The sequence below is a fragment of the Coturnix japonica genome, chromosome 5, assembly GCF_001577835.2.
Source record: "Coturnix japonica isolate 7356 chromosome 5, Coturnix japonica 2.1, whole genome shotgun sequence".
NCBI lineage: Eukaryota > Metazoa > Chordata > Aves > Galliformes > Phasianidae > Coturnix > Coturnix japonica.
The window spans coordinates 23,658,949-23,678,112 of record NC_029520.1 but is presented as its reverse complement, the minus strand read 5'-3'; the positions used below and the strand labels follow the sequence as shown (position 1 = coordinate 23,678,112).

Genomic DNA, 19,164 nt, shown 5'->3' with positions numbered 1-19,164 from the left:
ACTTTTCTTTCCTCCTAGCATCACTTGTATTACTACTGGGTTTAAAACATCAGTGAAGCTTTTGTACAATTAATGAATTTTATTTTCCATGAGCTCCTGTGGGCTTTGGGGCAGTTTCATATAATTCTCCTTTAATAAACTACAACTTTAAGGTTAGATACTTACATTGTATGGCAGCTCAGTAGGCATTGAGGAACTGATTCTGAAACAGCTTAAAGGTCGTGAAGGAAACAGAGCAGAAGCTTTTGACCATGAGTGGAGCTATAATGATTGCCTTTCTGTGTGTGTTCTTTTTCTTTAGTCACTCACTATTTGGGTTTTATTTTGCAATCCTATGTCTGCTCTCAACTGTCATTCCACAAGTAAAACTGTGATCCCTTCATTACTGCTAGTGTGCAAAGATCTGAGTAAAAATAAAGCTAAAATAAAGTTACTACTTGGGGGTTGTTTTAGTAAAAACTAAGTACATTAATATGATGATGGAAGGTTAACTTCTAAAATAACACTAATATTATTCTCAATTTGTTGATTTCTGTTACTTTGCCATTTTTCCTTAGAATTCCAGACCAGAGACTACAAATGATGATGATGAAGCACTGGATGAGGAAACAAAGAGAAGAGATCAGATAATTAAAGGGGCCATTGATGTCTTAATACGAGAATATTCCAGCGAGCTCAATGCCCCCTCCCAGGAATCTGACTCTCACCCCAGGAAGAAGAAAAAGGAAAAGAAGGAGGACGTATGTGTTTTGATTTTGGACAAAGCAGATTTTTCTTCAACTCAGCTTTATATAATGGCCAAACCTTGTGCAAACGCTTTTAACCTAAACTCATGATGAGAAACCAGATCAACAAGCATTGATGTCAGCAGCAGTTTTATGTTTTATGCTGAAAACTAGTTAGTTATAGAAACTATCCTTTCAGGATGGTTTAGGGATCTAAACTTCTTGGAACAACAGCTTTGAATCTGAGCAGGTTTGAATTGACCTTTCATCCCTCTGAAGGTGGAAATACTAAATTGAGTGCAGTTTAAACTGTATGTGCATGTAGGTTTTTCAGATGACAACTTTAAAAACGTCTAAAAACTTTCTGCATACTTTGCATTTCCATTTAATAATGCCAGGGCACTTCTGTAATGGTAGGGATTTGCTCTGGTAGTTTTTGACAAATTTCTCTCTTTGCTTATAGTACACATTATTTTAATGTACCGTGATCCAACTTGATTGCAGCTGTTTCTCCACATGTGGATGAATTTCATTAGCCGTATATTTGAGTGTCTCACAAATTTTGGAAGGATCCTTCAGGGATGAAAGGCATATTATAATCTTCCTACTTTGCAAAATTACTTTTACACGCATGTGTCAATTTGGCTGGAATTTATCAGCTGGTTTTACTATATTGTGTAATGCAAAAAAAAATTGTTAAGCAGGAATGAATGTTCTGGTTTAGACCTGCTTCTGTGAATGACCTTTTTGTGGTTTAAAACAAACTCTGGAGAAGAGGGATTAAGAATGAACAAACTCAGACTTAGCTTTTCCAGCCAAATTTCTAAGCATGGGAAAATGGAGATTTACGCTTGCCATTCTGCACCTAATATGAAAGATTGGAAAACTGATCAAGATTTTTCTGCACTTAAGTCTTCTGTAAAGTACCTATTCCAAAGTCAATAATGCAGTTTCAGATACTTATGGGGTTTAAGAGTGGTGCAAGAAGTAACATCTCCCTCAGGGAGTGAACATATCTTCCCCATAACATTATTAGCCATGGCTAACCTAAGGCATAAGAGTGCTGAGCTGAGAATTTGTCTTTCTTTTCTCTCCCTTCCTTTGGGAGAAGATGCTTTCTTGGATGAGAATGAACAAATGAGTCACTGTCTAATGGTATCAGCTATGTTTTTTGTTAGATGCATTGTTGAAATGTAAATTGTTCTATGAGTACATTTATATGGTGATGATTTAGGACAGGTAGTTATGTGCTGTAAGAAGCCATCAGTCTTGAGAGATGAGTGCTGAGTATGTCACTGGGACAGAAAGACACTCTGCTAGTTTTCTGTGATGTAAAATTTAACCAATCTGAGCTAGTCAAGTGGATAAAATATGCTCTTAGTTCTTGTGGGTTGAAATTTCATCCCATCATTCCTCCCATATTGGGAAGAAGGAAAGGAAACTTGAAGTTGCCATCATTGGCCTGTGCGGATAGAAGTGGGAGTAAAGAGATGGTCCTAGCTCATTGTTCTCTGGGCCATGAAAGAGGAGAGAGAGGAGGACTGTGTTCTGGTGGGAAAGGGAAGATGGATGCAGATATGTATATGTGGGGTTGGGGAAGCTTGCTAGCTTTGGGGCTTTAGTGCCCTGGAGGGCATGGGGGTAAAGAAAGCTCCCACTGATGTTAGAAACTGAGTCTGGTGTTAGTTCCTATGGATGAAGGCATGTCTGATATGGGGGAGTTGAAAAATGTGTGTGGGGAACTGAGAGTGAGTGGAATCTGTTTTTCAATTTCGAGCACGGGGGAACCTCGCTAATTCGCACTACTAGTTAGTAGGTGCAACTTACCAAATTTTGCGAATTAGCGAGTAAAGCAAACTCGTGCACCACAAATATACTGATTGTATTGGCAAGTGTAGCTTAGTCTTGTTTATGATGTTTTCATAGCATACTAATGTCCTGTAGTATACTTGATGATTCAGTGAAGTCTTAGTAATATGAGACTTCACTGTCTACTGAAGTAGTTCAGAGAAGGGAGAATTAGCGAGGTTCTTCTGTAATTTTGTTGAATCAAGAAATGAGATCACAGCAATACAACATTGCTTTGTAGTACAAACATACAAAACATTGTTTTTCAGAGTAGTATGCAATCTATTTTTAAAAAAAAAAATCTCCGTGGATTTTTCCGCAGATTTTCCGCAGATTTCCAGTGGCCCCACTGATACCTTATCCACTCATCACCAAGGTTCGTTTACATTGTAGGCTTTGACAATGACTGTGTTTACTGCTAGTTGCCAGATTTGTGACTCTTGTCCATCTGATTTTTTTATTTTTATTTTTTTTTCACTCATTAACATCAGACTGTCAGGTTTGGTACTGCAGAAGGACTTTATGTATCTCTTACAAGACTGGTTGAAAAATTCTAACCTTCAGCTTTTCTCTTGTTCTCCTATGTCTGTACAAACAGCTCTTAATGCTTCTCCTCCTGTCCCCCTTGTTTTTTAGGAGGATATAAATGCTATAGAAATGGAGGAAGACAAAAGAGACCTGATATCAAGAGAGATCAGTAAATTCAGAGACACACACAAGGTAGTATTCTTGTTTTTGCGCTTAATACAAATTAGAATTTTTCAAAATCCAAAAAGACACTATTATAAAATGTAGCAGTACATTGCGATATCACTTAAAATGATGCTTATGTTAGGTTTAATATACATGTAACTCTTGACCAGTAAAAAAAAAGACAATTACCACGTTAAAGTGGCGCTTGACATCTTTATGCTAAGGCTTTTGATTGCTACTGATTATTTTTCAGTCTTCTCACTTTAACATGAATAAAGGCAGCTTAAGTTTCTTCACAAACATTAAGTCGAGATATTTATACTAAAGGCTAAATGGGGCTGCAGTGTAAGACATACACTTGAGTGTGTTTCTGTAGGTAGATTTATAACATAATCCAAGATTTTACGAAGAGTTGAAAATTGAATTAAATTTAAGTCTTTTATTTTAATAGTTCTAAGTTAAGAGTGGGGGAAAGATTAAAACTAGGTCAGTGGTTACCAGACTTACCAAACTTTAGATGCATGGAAGAACTGTAAATTCCCATAAAGCTAATCTATTCATTGACCCCCACCATTATGATAGAGATCATATGGTGACTAATGCAAGATGAAACTCACAGCTTGGAAAGTAACATGGAATAGGATGTAAGTATGAGCTTCTGTTTTTTATTATACTTATGGATGCCCCCTCAGAAAAATATGCAAAGGGGTAACTGGCTTGGAAATGTTGGTGTATATTAAATCCCACCTTAGTTCTCACTTAAGGAAGTTTCCATTAATGCTATCGCATCTGTGAATGTTTCTGCTTAGTAAAATGAAACTTATATATCATAAAGCACAGCTATGCATGCCATGTTCTTGTTTTAATGTTTTGCTTGAAGTTGATAATATTTTTCCCCTATGAAACTGGAAAGGCCCTTGGTGTAGGGGGATAGCAGCACACTCCTCTTTTGAGCCCACACTTATGTCTCAAAATATCTGTAATCAACATTAATGAAAATGTTGAAGCTGCATCAATGGGAAAAATGCCCATGCTACTCAGCTTTACCTTGTGTAGTTACTAAAGATGGTACTGTGTTTTCGTGCAACTTAATCTGTACAAATGCAAGTGACTACACATTGTTAGACATATATGTGTTTGGTTTTTCACTTGATCAAAGTTGTTAAAGGTGGAAATGAGGGGGAAAAATTCCAGAAGAAATCATCTGGAGAAGCTCAGCAATTCAGCGTGAAACTGATTCACAGTGGAACTTCAGTAGAACTGTGTTCAATTCCAAGCCCCAAAAAGCCATTGTTCTTAAGATGCAAACAAGTAATATGCTTAACAAAAATGAGCAAACAAACAAACAAACAAAAAGTGCTTCATTGCTCCAGAAGCTTTTGGGCATATTCTGCCTTTAATCTTCATTTTTGGGGGGCTGTTCTTGTTACTTAACATCAAAGTCGAACTGAAAACAGTCAATGTATATATTGGATACCTTTAAAAGGGGCTGTTGAATTTTTAGCAGCTGGTTAGTGAGCACAGTGAACCTTTGCATGTTTTTGGTATGAGTTTATAAAACAATAACCATAGACTGTCAGGGTATCAGGATTGCAGGGGGCGTCCATTTACAGCACGGACGAGTCTGAAGAGAGCTCAAGGTAAGATTTATGATTTTTCTACCTGTTCATTTCTGTTCATTACTTCAATATATCAGATACTGTTCCCATCCCATTACCCTTTCAGATCCTCTTGTTTAGGCTGATAGAAGTTGAGGTCAGATTTAGATTATGAAGTAGGCTGACTTATTTTTTTTTCCAATTGAATTTTAAGGAAGCGGACCTACATAATGGGTTTTCATTTATAAGGCTGTGCGTTTGCACACGTGTAAACATTAAGTTTAAAAAAAAAACAACATAAAAGCAAACCCAAACACATGAGAATGTTTTTCACCACAAAGTTTGAGTGGCAAAAAAGCAGTTCAGCAAAAGAAATTTCTATTGGAACATCTAAGATAACCTGTAAGTATCAACCACTGCAGTATATAAACTTTTAAAAAAGTATATGAAATTTGAGGTAAGTTGGATTTTTAGAAGTTGGCAGCTTAGTTTATCATCTGACTAGACTGAGGTTTAATACTGTAAAACTTCTGTAAAGTATGGTCCTTTAGAAATTGATTTTCAGCCCCATGTATCTCTTAGAATCCAAGTTTTGTTTTTCATACCAGTTTTCTACCTATTTCCTACCATTTTTAGTCCCTTTTTCCTTTTGTGATTTTAATGTATCCAATATTGGTTTGCCTGTATTGTGCTATCGATGCAGAGTAGTTTCACTGGATACATTAATCACTAGTGAATTAGCTTTATTTCTGTAATCTTTTGTTGGTTCTCTGGTCCCCGTGCCTATGGCAGAAGATCATTTATCAGGTAAGATTGCTTTTTAAAGTTGTCTTACATGCTTTGTTTAAAAGAAAAGAAAAAAAAAAAAACAGAATGCTGTTTGATTGTTCCAGATTTTAATTTCATTTCAGTGATGGTAAACGTGGAGCCAAAGGGGATAAACGTGTTTATTCTGCTCAGTATTTTTCAAAAAAAAAAAAAAAAAGTGGTATTCTGGCATCTGTCAGGTTGAAATTTGGTGTACTTGGTTGTTATTTGGTATATTTGTGAACCGTGTACTTGCTCTTCCTCCCAGAAACATAGCTTGTAGGCAAGGTTAATCCAGTGTTGGCGGTCCATGTCCTAGCACAGCATCTGTAAGTTAACACATAACAATTGCTTCCAAGGATGGATTTATCTATCATTCTGTTGATGTATTTTCTATTGTCTTATAGGAATTCTGGTCATAGGAACTGTTTCTAAGTGAAATTTAAAAAATGGCAATTTTGCACAATTTTTAGTAAAACTGTAGCAGGTAACCCTTTAGTTTCTGTGTTTCAAAAGAGCTATTTCCAACCTTTTTATTTTATTTTTTTTTTTAACTCTCTCCATCTTGCAGTGGTGGAAGTTAAGGATTCCATTCTGCAGAGTCCAATTTTTACAAATGAACTGTTAGATTTTTTTTTTTAGGGAGGTGAAAGGTTGCAGCTCTCTTCACTGTTAAACCACATGCACGATGTGTAAGTGGAAAAAATTTCTTAACCCAACTTTTCATATAGGGTTGTTTCGGTCTGCCAAGACTTCTTGTGAAACAGTGTCCCAGTAAGCATTCTACTCAAATATATTCCTTGTTGAACAGGATTAAATTTTGTCAGCTAGAAGTTCACTCTGCTTGTACCCAAGTGGCATATAGGACCAATGGAATCTGTGGCCCACTTGAATCATGACTGGCAATGCACTGCATACGTGCAGTTTAGTCAGCTTGTTTGAGGCCAGCCCTGCTCTGCTAAGGTTGGAGATTGCTGGTCTGTGTAGATCTATGCTTTTGCACGAAATCTAGTCTTGTGATTGCTGCATTTTGATTTCATACTTATGAGTTCCAAAAAATACCCACCAAACCCTCCTTAATATTTTAAAATCAATGGCGGTTTTGGTATTTCCATTACCTGCCTTGTGTGTTGCGTCGGGAATATCCAGTTTGTATAACTACAAAATTAACTATGTAAGTTCTCTTGTTGGTTTTTAGAAACTGGAGGAGGAAAAAGGCAAAAAGGAGAAAGAAAGACAGGAAATTGAAAAAGAACGCAGAGAAAGAGAAAGGGAACGGGAGCGTGAACGAGAAAGGAGAGAGCGTGAAAGAGAAAGGGAACGGGAGCGTGAACGAGAGAAGGAAAAGGAACGGGAGCGTGAACGGGAACGAGATAGGGATCGTGACCGAACTAAAGACCGGGACAGAGACCGAGATCGGGATAGAGATCGGGACAGAGATCGTGAAAGAAGTTCGGATCGCAACAAGGATCGGAGCAGATCAAGGTAGTGCACCTGAGGTTGCTATCTGTTTCCATTACTTCCAGTGTTTTTTTGCTGAGTCTATAATTCAGCACAGAAGCTGCCATTCAAAATAAGGATGGTCCTTTTGAATGAATGAATGAAAGAAGGGAAATTGAAATATTAAACATTGTATTTATAGTAATCAGAAGAGTACTTGATTTCCTGCATAGCATAGAAACATAAGGACTGTATCATGCAGTAAGCCACCAATTATGACTTAAGTAAACAGGTTTTATCAGTAGTCATCATTTTTTCATGCATAATTTTGTTTGTTCTTGAAGTTCTCTGACATTTTCACCATTCTGTGCCTTAAATAGTTTTCATCTTCCTTGCATATATGGATGTTTGGTTTTTTTAAAACAAGGGAATCCCTTTTCCAGTCTTAAACTGTGACTCATTATGTCAGTCTGTAGGTGCTACCATTTTCATCTTCACCTTAGGAGAAATAGCAGTTACACTTCACATTTTCTTGTAAATGGGGCTTATACTATCTGTAAGCTGTGAAAATGTGAAGGGTTTATTAAGCATACTTTTTTGTGTGGCATTTTTAGCTGTCACTTGTTTATAGAGAACTACAAACGTAACCTGATAAATGAGTTGCTGTGTGCTTACGCTTAACTTCTGTAGATATTCCTACTAAATAGTTGCAGTGCTCAAACAACTACTTACTTATATTCAAGAACTATTTATCTCAAAGTCCTGATTTATGTCCACTGCTGTATTGGCTAATCATCCTGTATAATTGCACAAGAAAGACAACTTGCAAGATGGTGTAAGTAGTTCATTATACACTTAAAAGTACATCATTTCATTGAATGGACAAGAAGGACTCTGTACTTAAATTTGAACTTCTTGCTTCCTTCAGAGAAAAAAGCAGAGACAGGGAAAGAGAACGGGAAAGAGAACGAGAGCGTGAAAGGGAACGGGAAAGGGAGCGGGAACGAGAACGGGAACGAGAACGAGAAAAGGATAAAAAGAGAGACCGAGAGGAAGATGAAGAAGATGCCTATGAACGCCGAAAGTTAGAGAGGAAACTGCGGGAAAAGGAAGCTGCGTATCAAGAGGTAGGCTGGAATTTCTAAGAACCATTGGATTCTTTGTTGCAGAGTCTTAAACTATAACTAACTTTACTTAATTCTGATGTGTTTCTAAATAATAATATGAACTATCTTAAAAGTAGTTCTGCTTTTAATTTGCTTGAGACTGGATTGTATGTTTTTCTTCTGTTGCAGCGTCTTAAAAACTGGGAAATCAGAGAGAGGAAGAAAAGTCGAGAATATGAAAAAGAGGCTGAAAGAGAAGAAGAAAGAAGGAGGGAAATGGTAAGGCTTAGCTTTACCTGTATTTTTTTTCCCCTTGTTATTTGTTGTCCCACATAGAAAGGAATGTTCTTCTGCTATCTTTGTGCAGTGTTAGTGCTTTCATTTTGTATATGCACATATCCAAAAATTTGAATTAATAGGCTTGAAAAAGATGTCAAACAGAAGAACAATGAGAGTCCTGAGCAATTCAGTGTCTTGATCTTGTGAAGATAAGACAACGAGAAGTAGGCAGCTGTACAAGCCCTATGGTTTGACCATCGCACACAAATCTTTCTGTAACCTGTATTTTTATGAGATTTTTTTCAAAATCTATGTTTTCTATATTATAGCAATGGAACTAGAGAAGCATTTTTGCTTCCAGCCTTCTCATATGCCTGAGCCTTATGTAATAGCTAAGCACTGCTAAATTTCTGTGGTAATTTCACAACTGATGAACTAAAGCCAGTTGCCAATATAACAGCTGGAAATGTCATCTGAAATTACAGCTTTAGAAGGTGGATACTTCCACAGTTTAATAGTTTTCCTTTTTGTTTGAAGCACTGACTTGCTAAAAACGTGACTAGATTTTTAAACCAGAAATAATACTCTTTATGCTATGATGTCTTGCAGGCAAAAGAAGCAAAACGGTTAAAAGAATTCTTAGAAGATTATGATGATGACAGAGATGATCCAAAATACTACAGGTGTGTGTTTGTGTTGATCCCAGGCAAGAAAATATTCACCAATCATTTTAACAAAATTGTGGGGTTTGTTGGCAGAGGTTTGTGGAGTTTCACATATAAGGGATTAAGTGGTGAAGTAACAGTCATATAAGTATCCAAGTTATTTCAGCATTCTTTAGGTGCCAGAGGGAAAAGGCAAAGTCCTTAAGTGCTGCTTGCTAGTGCTTGGGAGTAGCTATTCCTTCCTGCTGCTTAACTTTCAAGTCAAGCACAGCACAGGTCACTGTAAGTACAAAATAATGTTAGAGCAGGCAGGGAGACAGGATGAAGCTTATTTCTAAATAGTTCACTACAAGGAAGCTGCAAATTGTATCAAGAACAAGCATACTAGGGATGAGAAAGATCCTTCAGTTTGGGCCTAGATAAAACTTGCATCAGACTAAGATATTAGAACTGGTTCTTGATGCGTACAGCTCTATAAAATTTGGTTATTTTACTTATATTTACAGTCTTATTCTCTGTTTAATGTGATGGGTGGCAAATTCTGTACTGGAATGTGGGGTGTAAGAGAAACTGTTAATCACAGCCTGAACCTCTGATTAACCATCTGAGGCAAGTGATGAGTCAGCTGCAAGAGCACAGGTGAAGGTAATTCAGCTGTGCTCCCAGAAGGGGTGGAGCTTGACCACCTCTCCTAGATCCTTAAATGGGATGACCACCACTAAGGCAGCATCTCTTTCTGGAGATTGCTCCTGTGGGGAGTTTCTACAGCTAGCCTTAACATTGGCGAGTATCTTGACTGTGAGGCTCAACATCGGTGAGTCTTTTCTATATAACCTCTGGCTGTCCATCTACCTTGCCTTTGAATAATTACAACTGTACATAGGGATTTAGTTTCCTCTGTTTAAAAAGAATGGGGGACATAACGTGCTTTTATGCTCTAATTTATTAAGTGCCGTACATCAATATTGGGTACTTCTTGCATTGTCGTACAAGGTTATAATTGGAATGTTCTTTTAAAGTACAATTTTTGTACCTTTTGTAGGGGTAGTGCTCTTCAGAAGAGACTCCGAGATCGAGAGAAAGAGATGGAAGCAGATGAGCGGGATAGGAAGAGAGAAAAGGAGGAATTAGAAGAAATCAGGCAGCGCCTCCTGGCAGAAGGACACCCAGATCCAGATGCAGAACTCCAGAGGGTAAGAAGATGTTAGTCCAACAGAAAGAAAAAAATCTCTTGATATTCTGCTCATCTTAAGTGATATTAAATGTTTAGTAAGCTAAAAATTGAATGACTAATGCTTTTATCTATTCACTTTTTCTTAAATAAATTCAGGCAAGCAGTAAGAAGACTACAAATGAAAAATTGCTTCAGATGCCTCTCTAGATGGAGTTAGAAAACTAGATTAGCCAGTAATTCTCAATAAAATGACAATAGTTGTATGTATTCATTCTTAACTAATGGGTGTTTTTTTTTAACAGTGTTGTTTTTAGAGAGCTTATTTGCTAATTGTTTCATTGTAGATGGAGCAGGAGGCTGAGCGCCGTAGGCAGCCACAAATCAAACAGGAGCCAGAGTCTGAGGAAGAAGAGGAGGAAAAAGCAGAAAAAGAAGAAAAAAGAGAAGAACCAGAGGAAGAAGAGGAAGAGCCTGAGCAAAAGCCCTGCCTTAAACCAACATTACGACCAATTAGTTCTGCCCCATCTGTTTCTTCTGCTAGTGGAAATGCAACCCCTAACACACCTGGTGATGAATCTCCCTGTGGCATTATTATCCCCCATGAAAATTCACCTGATCAGCAACAGCCAGAGGAGCATCGGCCCAAAATAGGACTTAGCCTCAAACTAGGTGAGTTTACAGTTTTATGTTAATGGTGAAATGGGTTTGCAATGAAATAAAAATATGGCAAGATGACCAGTTTTCCAAATATATTGTACATTTTAACGTGTTCTGTCAAGTGTTGTTGTCCATATGTTCTGCATATGGAATATATAGATCTCTCTTCTGAAATGTAGAGTGGAGAAGTCTAGTCATCCTAAAGGATTAATATTTTAAGAATGCTCTAAGCTGAGATTAGTTATTTTACTTTGAAGATTTCTAAGTGTCTCTTGTAAAACTATTTGTTACTTTTCATTAATGTAAGTTTATGGGAATTGTCTAAGACTTAATTAACATATTTATTCATGAAGACCCTTTCAAAACAAGGAAACTGGAAATGAGGTTTTTTTTCCCCCCCATTAAAGTAGTACAGTGAAGTGGTAACAATTGCAGTTGGAGCATGAGGATAGAGTTCCTTAGCTCTTTAGCAATTTCATAGTGTTGAAAAAAACATAACATTTCTGTTGAGAGTACTGGAACTAATGATATTTGTTTTCAAGGGAGTTTGTTTATTTATTATTTTGAACTATACTAAGGCTGTAGGTTGATCTCATACTAATGTTACAACATGAGTGAAAAGCACCTGTATGTTATTAGTCTAACAAATTTAATGCTTTTCCTACAATTGGATTCATAGTTAACTTTCACACTGTTGCTTTGCCACTGCCAAGGTTTGAACTCCTGTTATTTTCTCCCTCTCTCAGTAAGGGACTAAAGCTAATTGGCTTTAGAGTATGAGTGGAGAGCTGCCTGTTTTTCTGGAACCTTGAAGAAGCTCAGTTTGAACCAGACATTTTAATAGCACATTTTGAGATTTGGCATTATATAACACAAACTGATATTCATAAAAAGAATGTGTGAAGAGCAAATTAGGTTTAATTGCAGTTCATGAATATGTGATTCTGTCTTATGGGTTGTAGGTGCCTGTAATAGTCCTAATCAGCCCAATGCTGTAAAAAGGAAGAAGCTTGCTGTGGATAGTGTTTTCAATAAATTTGATGACGAAGACAGTGATGATGTGCCCCGGAAAAGGAAACTTGTCCCCCTGGATTATGGAGATGAAGATAAAAGCAACATCAAAGGCAGTGTTAATACAGAGGAAAAACGCAAGCATATTAAGAGTCTCATTGAGAAGATTCCCACAGCAAAGCCAGAGCTCTTTGCATATCCTCTTGACTGGTCAATTGTGGATTCGGTAAGTTAATTTCTTAACCATGCTCAAAAAGCCTGATTTTTCTAAACAAACCTTGGAAAAGTTTCTAAATAGCTGTCAGAAATAGCGATACCCAAATCACTGAGTGTTCTCAGTTGATACCTAATTATTTGTAGGTTGCTCTGAAAGTCATGTCTCCTATTTATTTCTGTAGAAACTACAACAGAACAAAGAGCATTAGAATACTGTTTGATATAACAAATTCTCTGCTACAAAACACTGTTCTTCAACATAGTCATCACCACTGGATTTGCATTTTCACTAGTGATGGACAAGGGCCTGCATGGTGTATGTGTTTAAAAAATAATAGTAATAATAAAAATCTATATTAGCTGACATGATCTACAGAAATGTTCAGCAAGTATCATTGGGTGCAAATTTTTCCTCCTGGAGGAATTCAGTTCCATATCTTTGCACTGTATGTACTTTCACATCCTATGCCATTTTGCAAGACTTCCCCTCTGATGTAATCTGTTGCACATGAACACTGTATAACAGTATTCTGCTGGGAAGGTTCAAGCTCTACTACCGTACCACCAACATTGCCTCTGACATTGTGAGCCAATAAAATAGGAGAAATTTACTTTTGGAGCTGTCATCTTTCACTGAGCTGTTGTTTTGGGTATTCTGGCTGCCTTTCTGGCAGTAATTTTTCAGGGTGATTAAAATTTATGGGAATAATGGTGTGATTTTTCTTTCAGACACTAATGGAACGTCGGATCAGACCATGGATCAACAAGAAAATAATAGAATATATTGGCGAAGAAGAAGCTACACTAGTTGACTTTGTTTGTTCTAAGGTTAGTATCTTCTAGGTCTTTTTCAAAGTCTGGATTTTATTGCCAATTAAAGCTGCAGGAATAGTAGGAGTATCTGTTATTTGAAGGCAGTCTGTTCTTATCTTCTCTGTAATTTATAATATTAGTGAGCAGAGATGATTGATGTACTTCAGGTTTGTATGTACACTGTTTTTACGGGTTACCTCCTTGAATGGTTAAGTTCAATGTGTACATACTAGATGTTCATGTTTAGTGCTCTACTCCATGAAGCCATCTGAAATGAGCAGTTGACAAAAGCAGCTGTTGTACTTGATAATTTTACCATTTGATTTCAGATAAACATTTAATTTGCTATGAACATTTTAGTTTACAGAGTAGGATGTATGTGGATTCAGGGGAAGACGGTAGGCTGACATCATGTGGGTTTCAAATCAACTTTTTAAGAAAGCTTCTTAGTTATTGTTATTTCTTTGGTAGTAGACAAATACCAAGGTATTAGACCGAGCACTAGAAGACATTCTCCCATTCCTCTCAGTCATTTGACCTAAACTCTGCTTAGATTATTCCATCAAATTAGATGCTGCTTTCACAGTATATTCTTAAAGACTTCCCTCAGCTTATATTTTACTGGCTGCAGGATTAAGTCCAGAGAGTGGTGGTCAGTGTTTCAATGTCTGGATGGAGACTGGTGATGAGTGGTGTCCCACAGGATTCAATGCGGGGGCCAATACTCTTTAATAACTTAATCGGTGATATTGACATTGGAGTTGAGTGCACCCTCAGCATGTTTGCTGATGACACCAAGCTGTGTGGTATAGTTGACACACCAGAGGGACAGGATGCCATTCAGGGGAACCTGGACAGGCTTTTGAGCAGTTGGGCCCAGACGAACCTTGCGAGATTTGACAGAACCAAATCCAAGATCTTGCTCTTGGGTCAAGGCAACCCCCATTATTAGTACAAGCTGGGGGGGGGGAGGGAATGAAAAGATTGAATACAGCCCTGCTGAAAAAGACCTGGGGGTACTGGTGGGTGTGAAGCTGGACATGAGCCAGCAGCGTGCTCTCACAGCCCAGAAAGCCAACCATATTCTGGGCTTTATCAGAAGTTTAGCCAGCAGGTCAAGGGAGGTGATCCTGCCCCTTTACTCTGCACTGGTGAGGCCTCTCCTGGAGTACTGTGTGGAATCCTCATACAGGAGAGATGTGGACCTGTTGGAGTGTATCCAGAGAAGGACCGCAAAAACTATGTGTGGAGTGAAACACATCTCATACAAGGACAGGCTGAGAGAACTGGAGCTCTTCAAACTGGGGAAGAAAGAGCTTGTGAGATGACCTGATAGTGGCCTTTCCAGCATCAGAAGGGTTGCTACAGGAACAAAGGGGTTAGACTCTAGCAGGATCTGTGGTGACAGGGCAAGGGGAAATGGTTTTAAGCTCAAAGAGTGTGATTAGATTTAGGTTAGATGTGAGGAAAATATGTTTTACAGTGAGTGTGGTAAGGCAGTGGAACAGGTTGCCCAGTGATGTGGTTGATACCCCATCCCTGGAGACTTTAAAGATGAGGCTGGATAAGGCCCTTCACAGCCTTATCTAGCTGTGCACGTCCCTGTTGATTGCAGGAGGGTTGGATTAGGTGGCCTTCAGTGGTCCCTTCCAACTGTAACAATTTGAAGGGCTACTGCATAAAGCAGGTTGGGTGATTGTTTTATGGCATGAGTGGTTAATAGTTAGAAAATATGTCATGCTAAATTATATTTAAAAGAAACGTAAAGAATGTCACTGTATAGTTTTGAAGGACAGCTTTATAATTCTAGAAAATTAAAATCCTTTCAAGAATGAAAACTGCACTAGAACGATGGAGCAAATTTTGCTTCAGTCTTCCAGTCTTCATTGTTGAAGGAAGAGGAGTTTACCAAAGGTGCCAAATAGCCAGCAAAGAAAGACTGTTGAATCTTTGGAGCTTGCTAGAACTTGTTCCTCAGTAACAAGCCATAAACTTGCACTTGCTGTAATTAAATCTAATGAAATTTTAAATTTTGCTCTGGTTAACGCAAGAAACTAATGAATTGGAAACATTTTTATCTGTGCAAAGTATTAAAAATTCTTAGGAAGTAGCAATTCTTTTTCCATCCCAAAGTCATTCATATGGTTTACTTTGAGTTTTCAGACCAAAAACATTTATTTCTTTCAGGTTATGGCTCACAGTTCACCACAGAGCATACTGGATGACGTTGCCATGGTAAGCAGAAATTGTGTAACTGATGTACCTTCTGCACTGCACAGAAGCTAGTAGTCAATTGTGTGAATTAGTAGGAGTCAATAACAGAACTATTTGGTGTTCACAGAATTTGCATACCGTAGGTAGATATGGAAGCTGTTTTGATTAAACAGCTTGTGCTAGGACAGACGTGATATTCCAGTTACGGCCTCTGGGTAGAAAATAGTGATCACTGTGGGGAAACTCTCTGTATTGGGAAATATAGAAGAAAGATTCTGTCCTTAGCAGTAGAGGTAAGGCTTGACAGTAACAGAACTGTACCAGAAATATTAACTTCACTCTCTTGTAACTACATTTTCTAATTTGTTTTATGGTGAGTCTGTTCCTAATTAGTGAGTATATACAAGTGTGTAAGGTCAAGTCAGGTGTAAGTGCAGGATGGACAAAATCCCTGGAAGTTTATCCAGAGTTTCACTCAGAGAGTTAGCATTGATTATATCACCTCCACTGCATTGGAATTGGGTACTAAGTGATCTTTCATCTGGCTGCAGATTGTGATATGTCTACTGGAATAAATCATCGTTACTAGAATCCCTAACCTAAAAAATAATGTATAAAATGTGTGTTTCCTACAGGTACTAGATGAAGAAGCTGAAGTTTTCATAGTCAAAATGTGGAGGTTGTTGATATACGAGACAGAAGCCAAGAAGATTGGTCTAGTGAAATAAAGCACTCTCCTTGCTTCTGGGGTTCCATTTCAGTTTTTGCTTTTTTTTTCCCCCCCTCCATCATCCAAGGACTTCAAATCTTCTCTGTTCTCAGAGACTTGAGACCTGTTTCATTTTTTTTTTAAATGTAGAAAATGTGAATTATTTTTTTTGTCCTCTGCTTAGAGGCCCCTTCTACCCTTCTCAGTTAGTCATCTGAAATCCTGCATTGGTTCTCTTTATAATTCACCAGGTACAATTACCGGTATGTTTTATAAGCTGCAGCTACTGTACACGCTCTCTGGTAATCCTATGTTACTTTGATTCTTGTAAATATTAAAAAACAAAACAAAACAAAAACCCTCTTTTGCAAAATATTTGCACTTAATATGGAACTATTCTCAGTTACAGGTTAAAATTTAATTTAAACTATGTGGTTAGAGCTGCTTCCACGGAACAGTTTTGTGTGTTTTCTGTTCTCCTTACTAATTCTGGAAGTTTCCTCACACTTCTGGTTCTGACACGAGCCGTTAATGGTGTTGATGTATCACTGTCCATTTAGCTCCCAATAAAGCTGGAAGTTGATTTTTCTGCAGATGCTCTGTTTTTTCCTAGGAAGTGCAAATTGCAGGAAGCTTTTAATTTGCTCAGTTAAAAAAGAACAGGACCTCAGTGAGTGCTATTAATTTTTTTAAAAGTCTTTCATATCTTCTTGATTTCATTTTTGTCACTTCTCTGTAGTCCCTTATCTCCAAAGTAATTGATTTTTTTTTAAACTTTGATATTTATTATTAAAAGTTTGTTTTAGAGTAATGAGAAAAGAAAACACACGTGCTTGGGAAGCTGCAGAGTCGTAACTGAGTGTAGCGGTTGACAAAAACTGAACCGTAAGTTTTCAAACAAAGCTGAAGTCTTGTTTTTATCCATACTGTTAAAACTAGCCCTGACTTTTGTTTTCTACTGTAAGATGTCTGTTGTCCACAAAAAGAGGGTTGTATTTTACTGCCTTGTTTGTATGGATTTTTATAAATAGGCTGATGTGATATAAATGATGAGATGTACTGTAAACTGCATTTTTTTTATCTCATACCCAGGTAAGAAGACAAATCAATAATGTGCTATGAACTGTTTTGATTGCAGGACTGTGTTCCAGGGAGCAAACTATCTCAAAAACACTTTTAATTTTTAAATGAAATTCTTAATAGCAAACAAATTAAATAAAGGTGTTCCGATATCTCTATATTGTATTTAACTGAAGGATACAGGTTGACCTGTTCAGAAAACATAACTGTGACCTTGAGTTACTAGTTCTTTGTATCTGGAGAGGAGACTTGAAAACACTGTTCTTAACAAATGGGATCGTGTAAAGGTTCCACCATGTAAATATTTCAAATATTAAAAATGTATATATTTGATTTGAGGACTGACATTGGAGTCTTGTGCAGCGTGCGATTTTTGGGTTTTTTAAACACTGCTTTTTGAATTGGTGAATCAAGACGCGCTCACTAATGAGGGTGTTGGGGTTTTCTAAATATCCACCTCATTTTTGTGAGGTCCCTAGACCTGCAAATGCAGATGTGATCCCTGTGCGTTCTTTCACATCCCTGTCATGTTATACGCTACATGCTTTTCTCAACTTGAAGTGTAATGCTCAGATGTTACCATTATGTGGTGCTTAAATTTGTTTGAGGCTTCCATGCTCCAGCTCCCCCTTCCTCCCCTAGTTCTCCAAATTCAAGAAGTTCATAACTTGCCCTGTTCCTAGGAAGTACAGAGGAGAGGTGAACTTCATGAGTGCTTTTTGTTCTGCTAACACAGTGTTCTATCAATAGTATTTAAACAAGCAAAATACAACAAATGCCCTGTAATGCTACCACGAGACACATTGCATCAGGCCTTCTTGAGATACTCACATGAGATTTCTAGTTGTGAAACGTCAGCTTCTTTTCCTTTACCCTACATTACAGTTCTATATTTGTCTATTACATTATTTGTGGAATGGATGCAAGCTTGTATGCTCGAAGGAGACTGAAGGCAGCATCTGCATGAGGAAGATCCAGTACTTAAACTGGAATGTTAACTATCCAGGTAATTGAGATTTGCATCTGTAGTGGGAGGAAGTAGGAATGAGCACTGTATTGGGTACAATGTCATAGAATCATGGGAGAGTTTAGGTTGGAAGGGGCCTTAAAGCCCACCCAGTCCCAACCCCATGCAGTAGGCAGGGCTGCCACCCACCACTATTGCTGCCCAAGGCCTATCTAACCTGACCTTGAGCCCCTCCAGGGTTGGGGCACATATGGCTGCATATGCCACAAAGTATTCCATGATATAAATGAAGTATTGCTGGTTGTGTTTAGAGGAAGAGTAGCAGTGTATGGCTAGCAGAGCTGGATGTACATGGCACTGATCTGGGCTTCATTGTGGAGCTGGGCTTTTCCCCTTAACCTGTGCCTGCATTTTGTGAGAGCACCTTTAACTCGGTACTGTTGGGAACATGTGAGTACATGTAATCAAAGTACTGTTTCCATTATAGGGCACTGGATAGAAGTGAAGAAACCACAGATAAATTCATTACTGAGAAAGACCTATTTTTATATTCTTGTTAATTTAAGACTTTTTGTTACAGTATTTGCATGTTCATGTAGCCTCCAGTGTTTCTTGCTTAGGGCTTCCTGTCATCTCTGCACTAAAGTAACAGGCACCGCAGGGGTCCAACTGTGGGCCAGAGAAGGACAATAATGTTGTTTAGTTTTCTTTTTATTACCAGTATTTCTCTTAGAAAAGCATTGCATTTTATGCTTTCATTAAGGGAGGTGCCAGGTAAGTATATCAGGAGTTGGTTACGCTTAAAGCTGGAAGCTGTGCCACCAGCGTCACTTCAATATTCTCTACGTTTTCTTTGGCAGGAGCACAGGATCTCACAATGCAAACTTACACCCTGTGCAGCCAGGGTGAGGTGCTGCTGTGGGGCATTTCACCACAGGTCGTGCAAGCGGTGTCAGTATCGATAGGGAAGCGCCAGGTTGAACGCGGCTGATCCGTGCTGAAGGAAACCAGCCTGGCGCCCTGCAGCTCAGCTCCATCCCCATCACCTGGCGCCCTGCAGCTCAGCTCCATCCCCATCACCTGGCGCCCTGCAGCTCAGCTCCATCCCATCACCTGGCGCCCTGCAGCTCAGCTCCATCCATCCCCGTCACCTCGCGGCCCC

The 19,164-nt window shown here is 38.2% G+C and overlaps 1 protein-coding gene across 2 annotated transcripts in view; it reads left to right on the top strand.

The window, feature by feature from the left end:
- Positions 1–17,380, top strand: part of RBM25 (RNA binding motif protein 25) — a 29,547-nt gene extending 12,167 nt beyond the window's left edge. The window contains exons 7-19 of one of the 2 annotated variants that reach the window (XM_015864596.1): positions 558–740; positions 2,896–2,949; positions 3,210–3,293; positions 6,870–7,156; positions 8,040–8,238; positions 8,407–8,496; positions 9,106–9,179; positions 10,204–10,354; positions 10,680–11,004; positions 11,955–12,229; positions 12,949–13,047; positions 15,220–15,267; positions 15,882–17,380. In XM_015864596.1, coding sequence (XP_015720082.1) covers positions 558–740; positions 2,896–2,949; positions 3,210–3,293; positions 6,870–7,156; positions 8,040–8,238; positions 8,407–8,496; positions 9,106–9,179; positions 10,204–10,354; positions 10,680–11,004; positions 11,955–12,229; positions 12,949–13,047; positions 15,220–15,267; positions 15,882–15,974 — 1,962 coding nt within the window. In that variant the 3' untranslated portion in view covers positions 15,975–17,380. The remainder of the gene's footprint in view (positions 1–557; positions 741–2,895; positions 2,950–3,209; positions 3,294–6,869; positions 7,157–8,039; positions 8,239–8,406; positions 8,497–9,105; positions 9,180–10,203; positions 10,355–10,679; positions 11,005–11,954; positions 12,230–12,948; positions 13,048–15,219; positions 15,268–15,881) is intronic. The other variant, XM_015864597.1, reaches the window with a different exon arrangement.
- Positions 17,381–19,164: the final 1,784 nt, after the last annotated feature.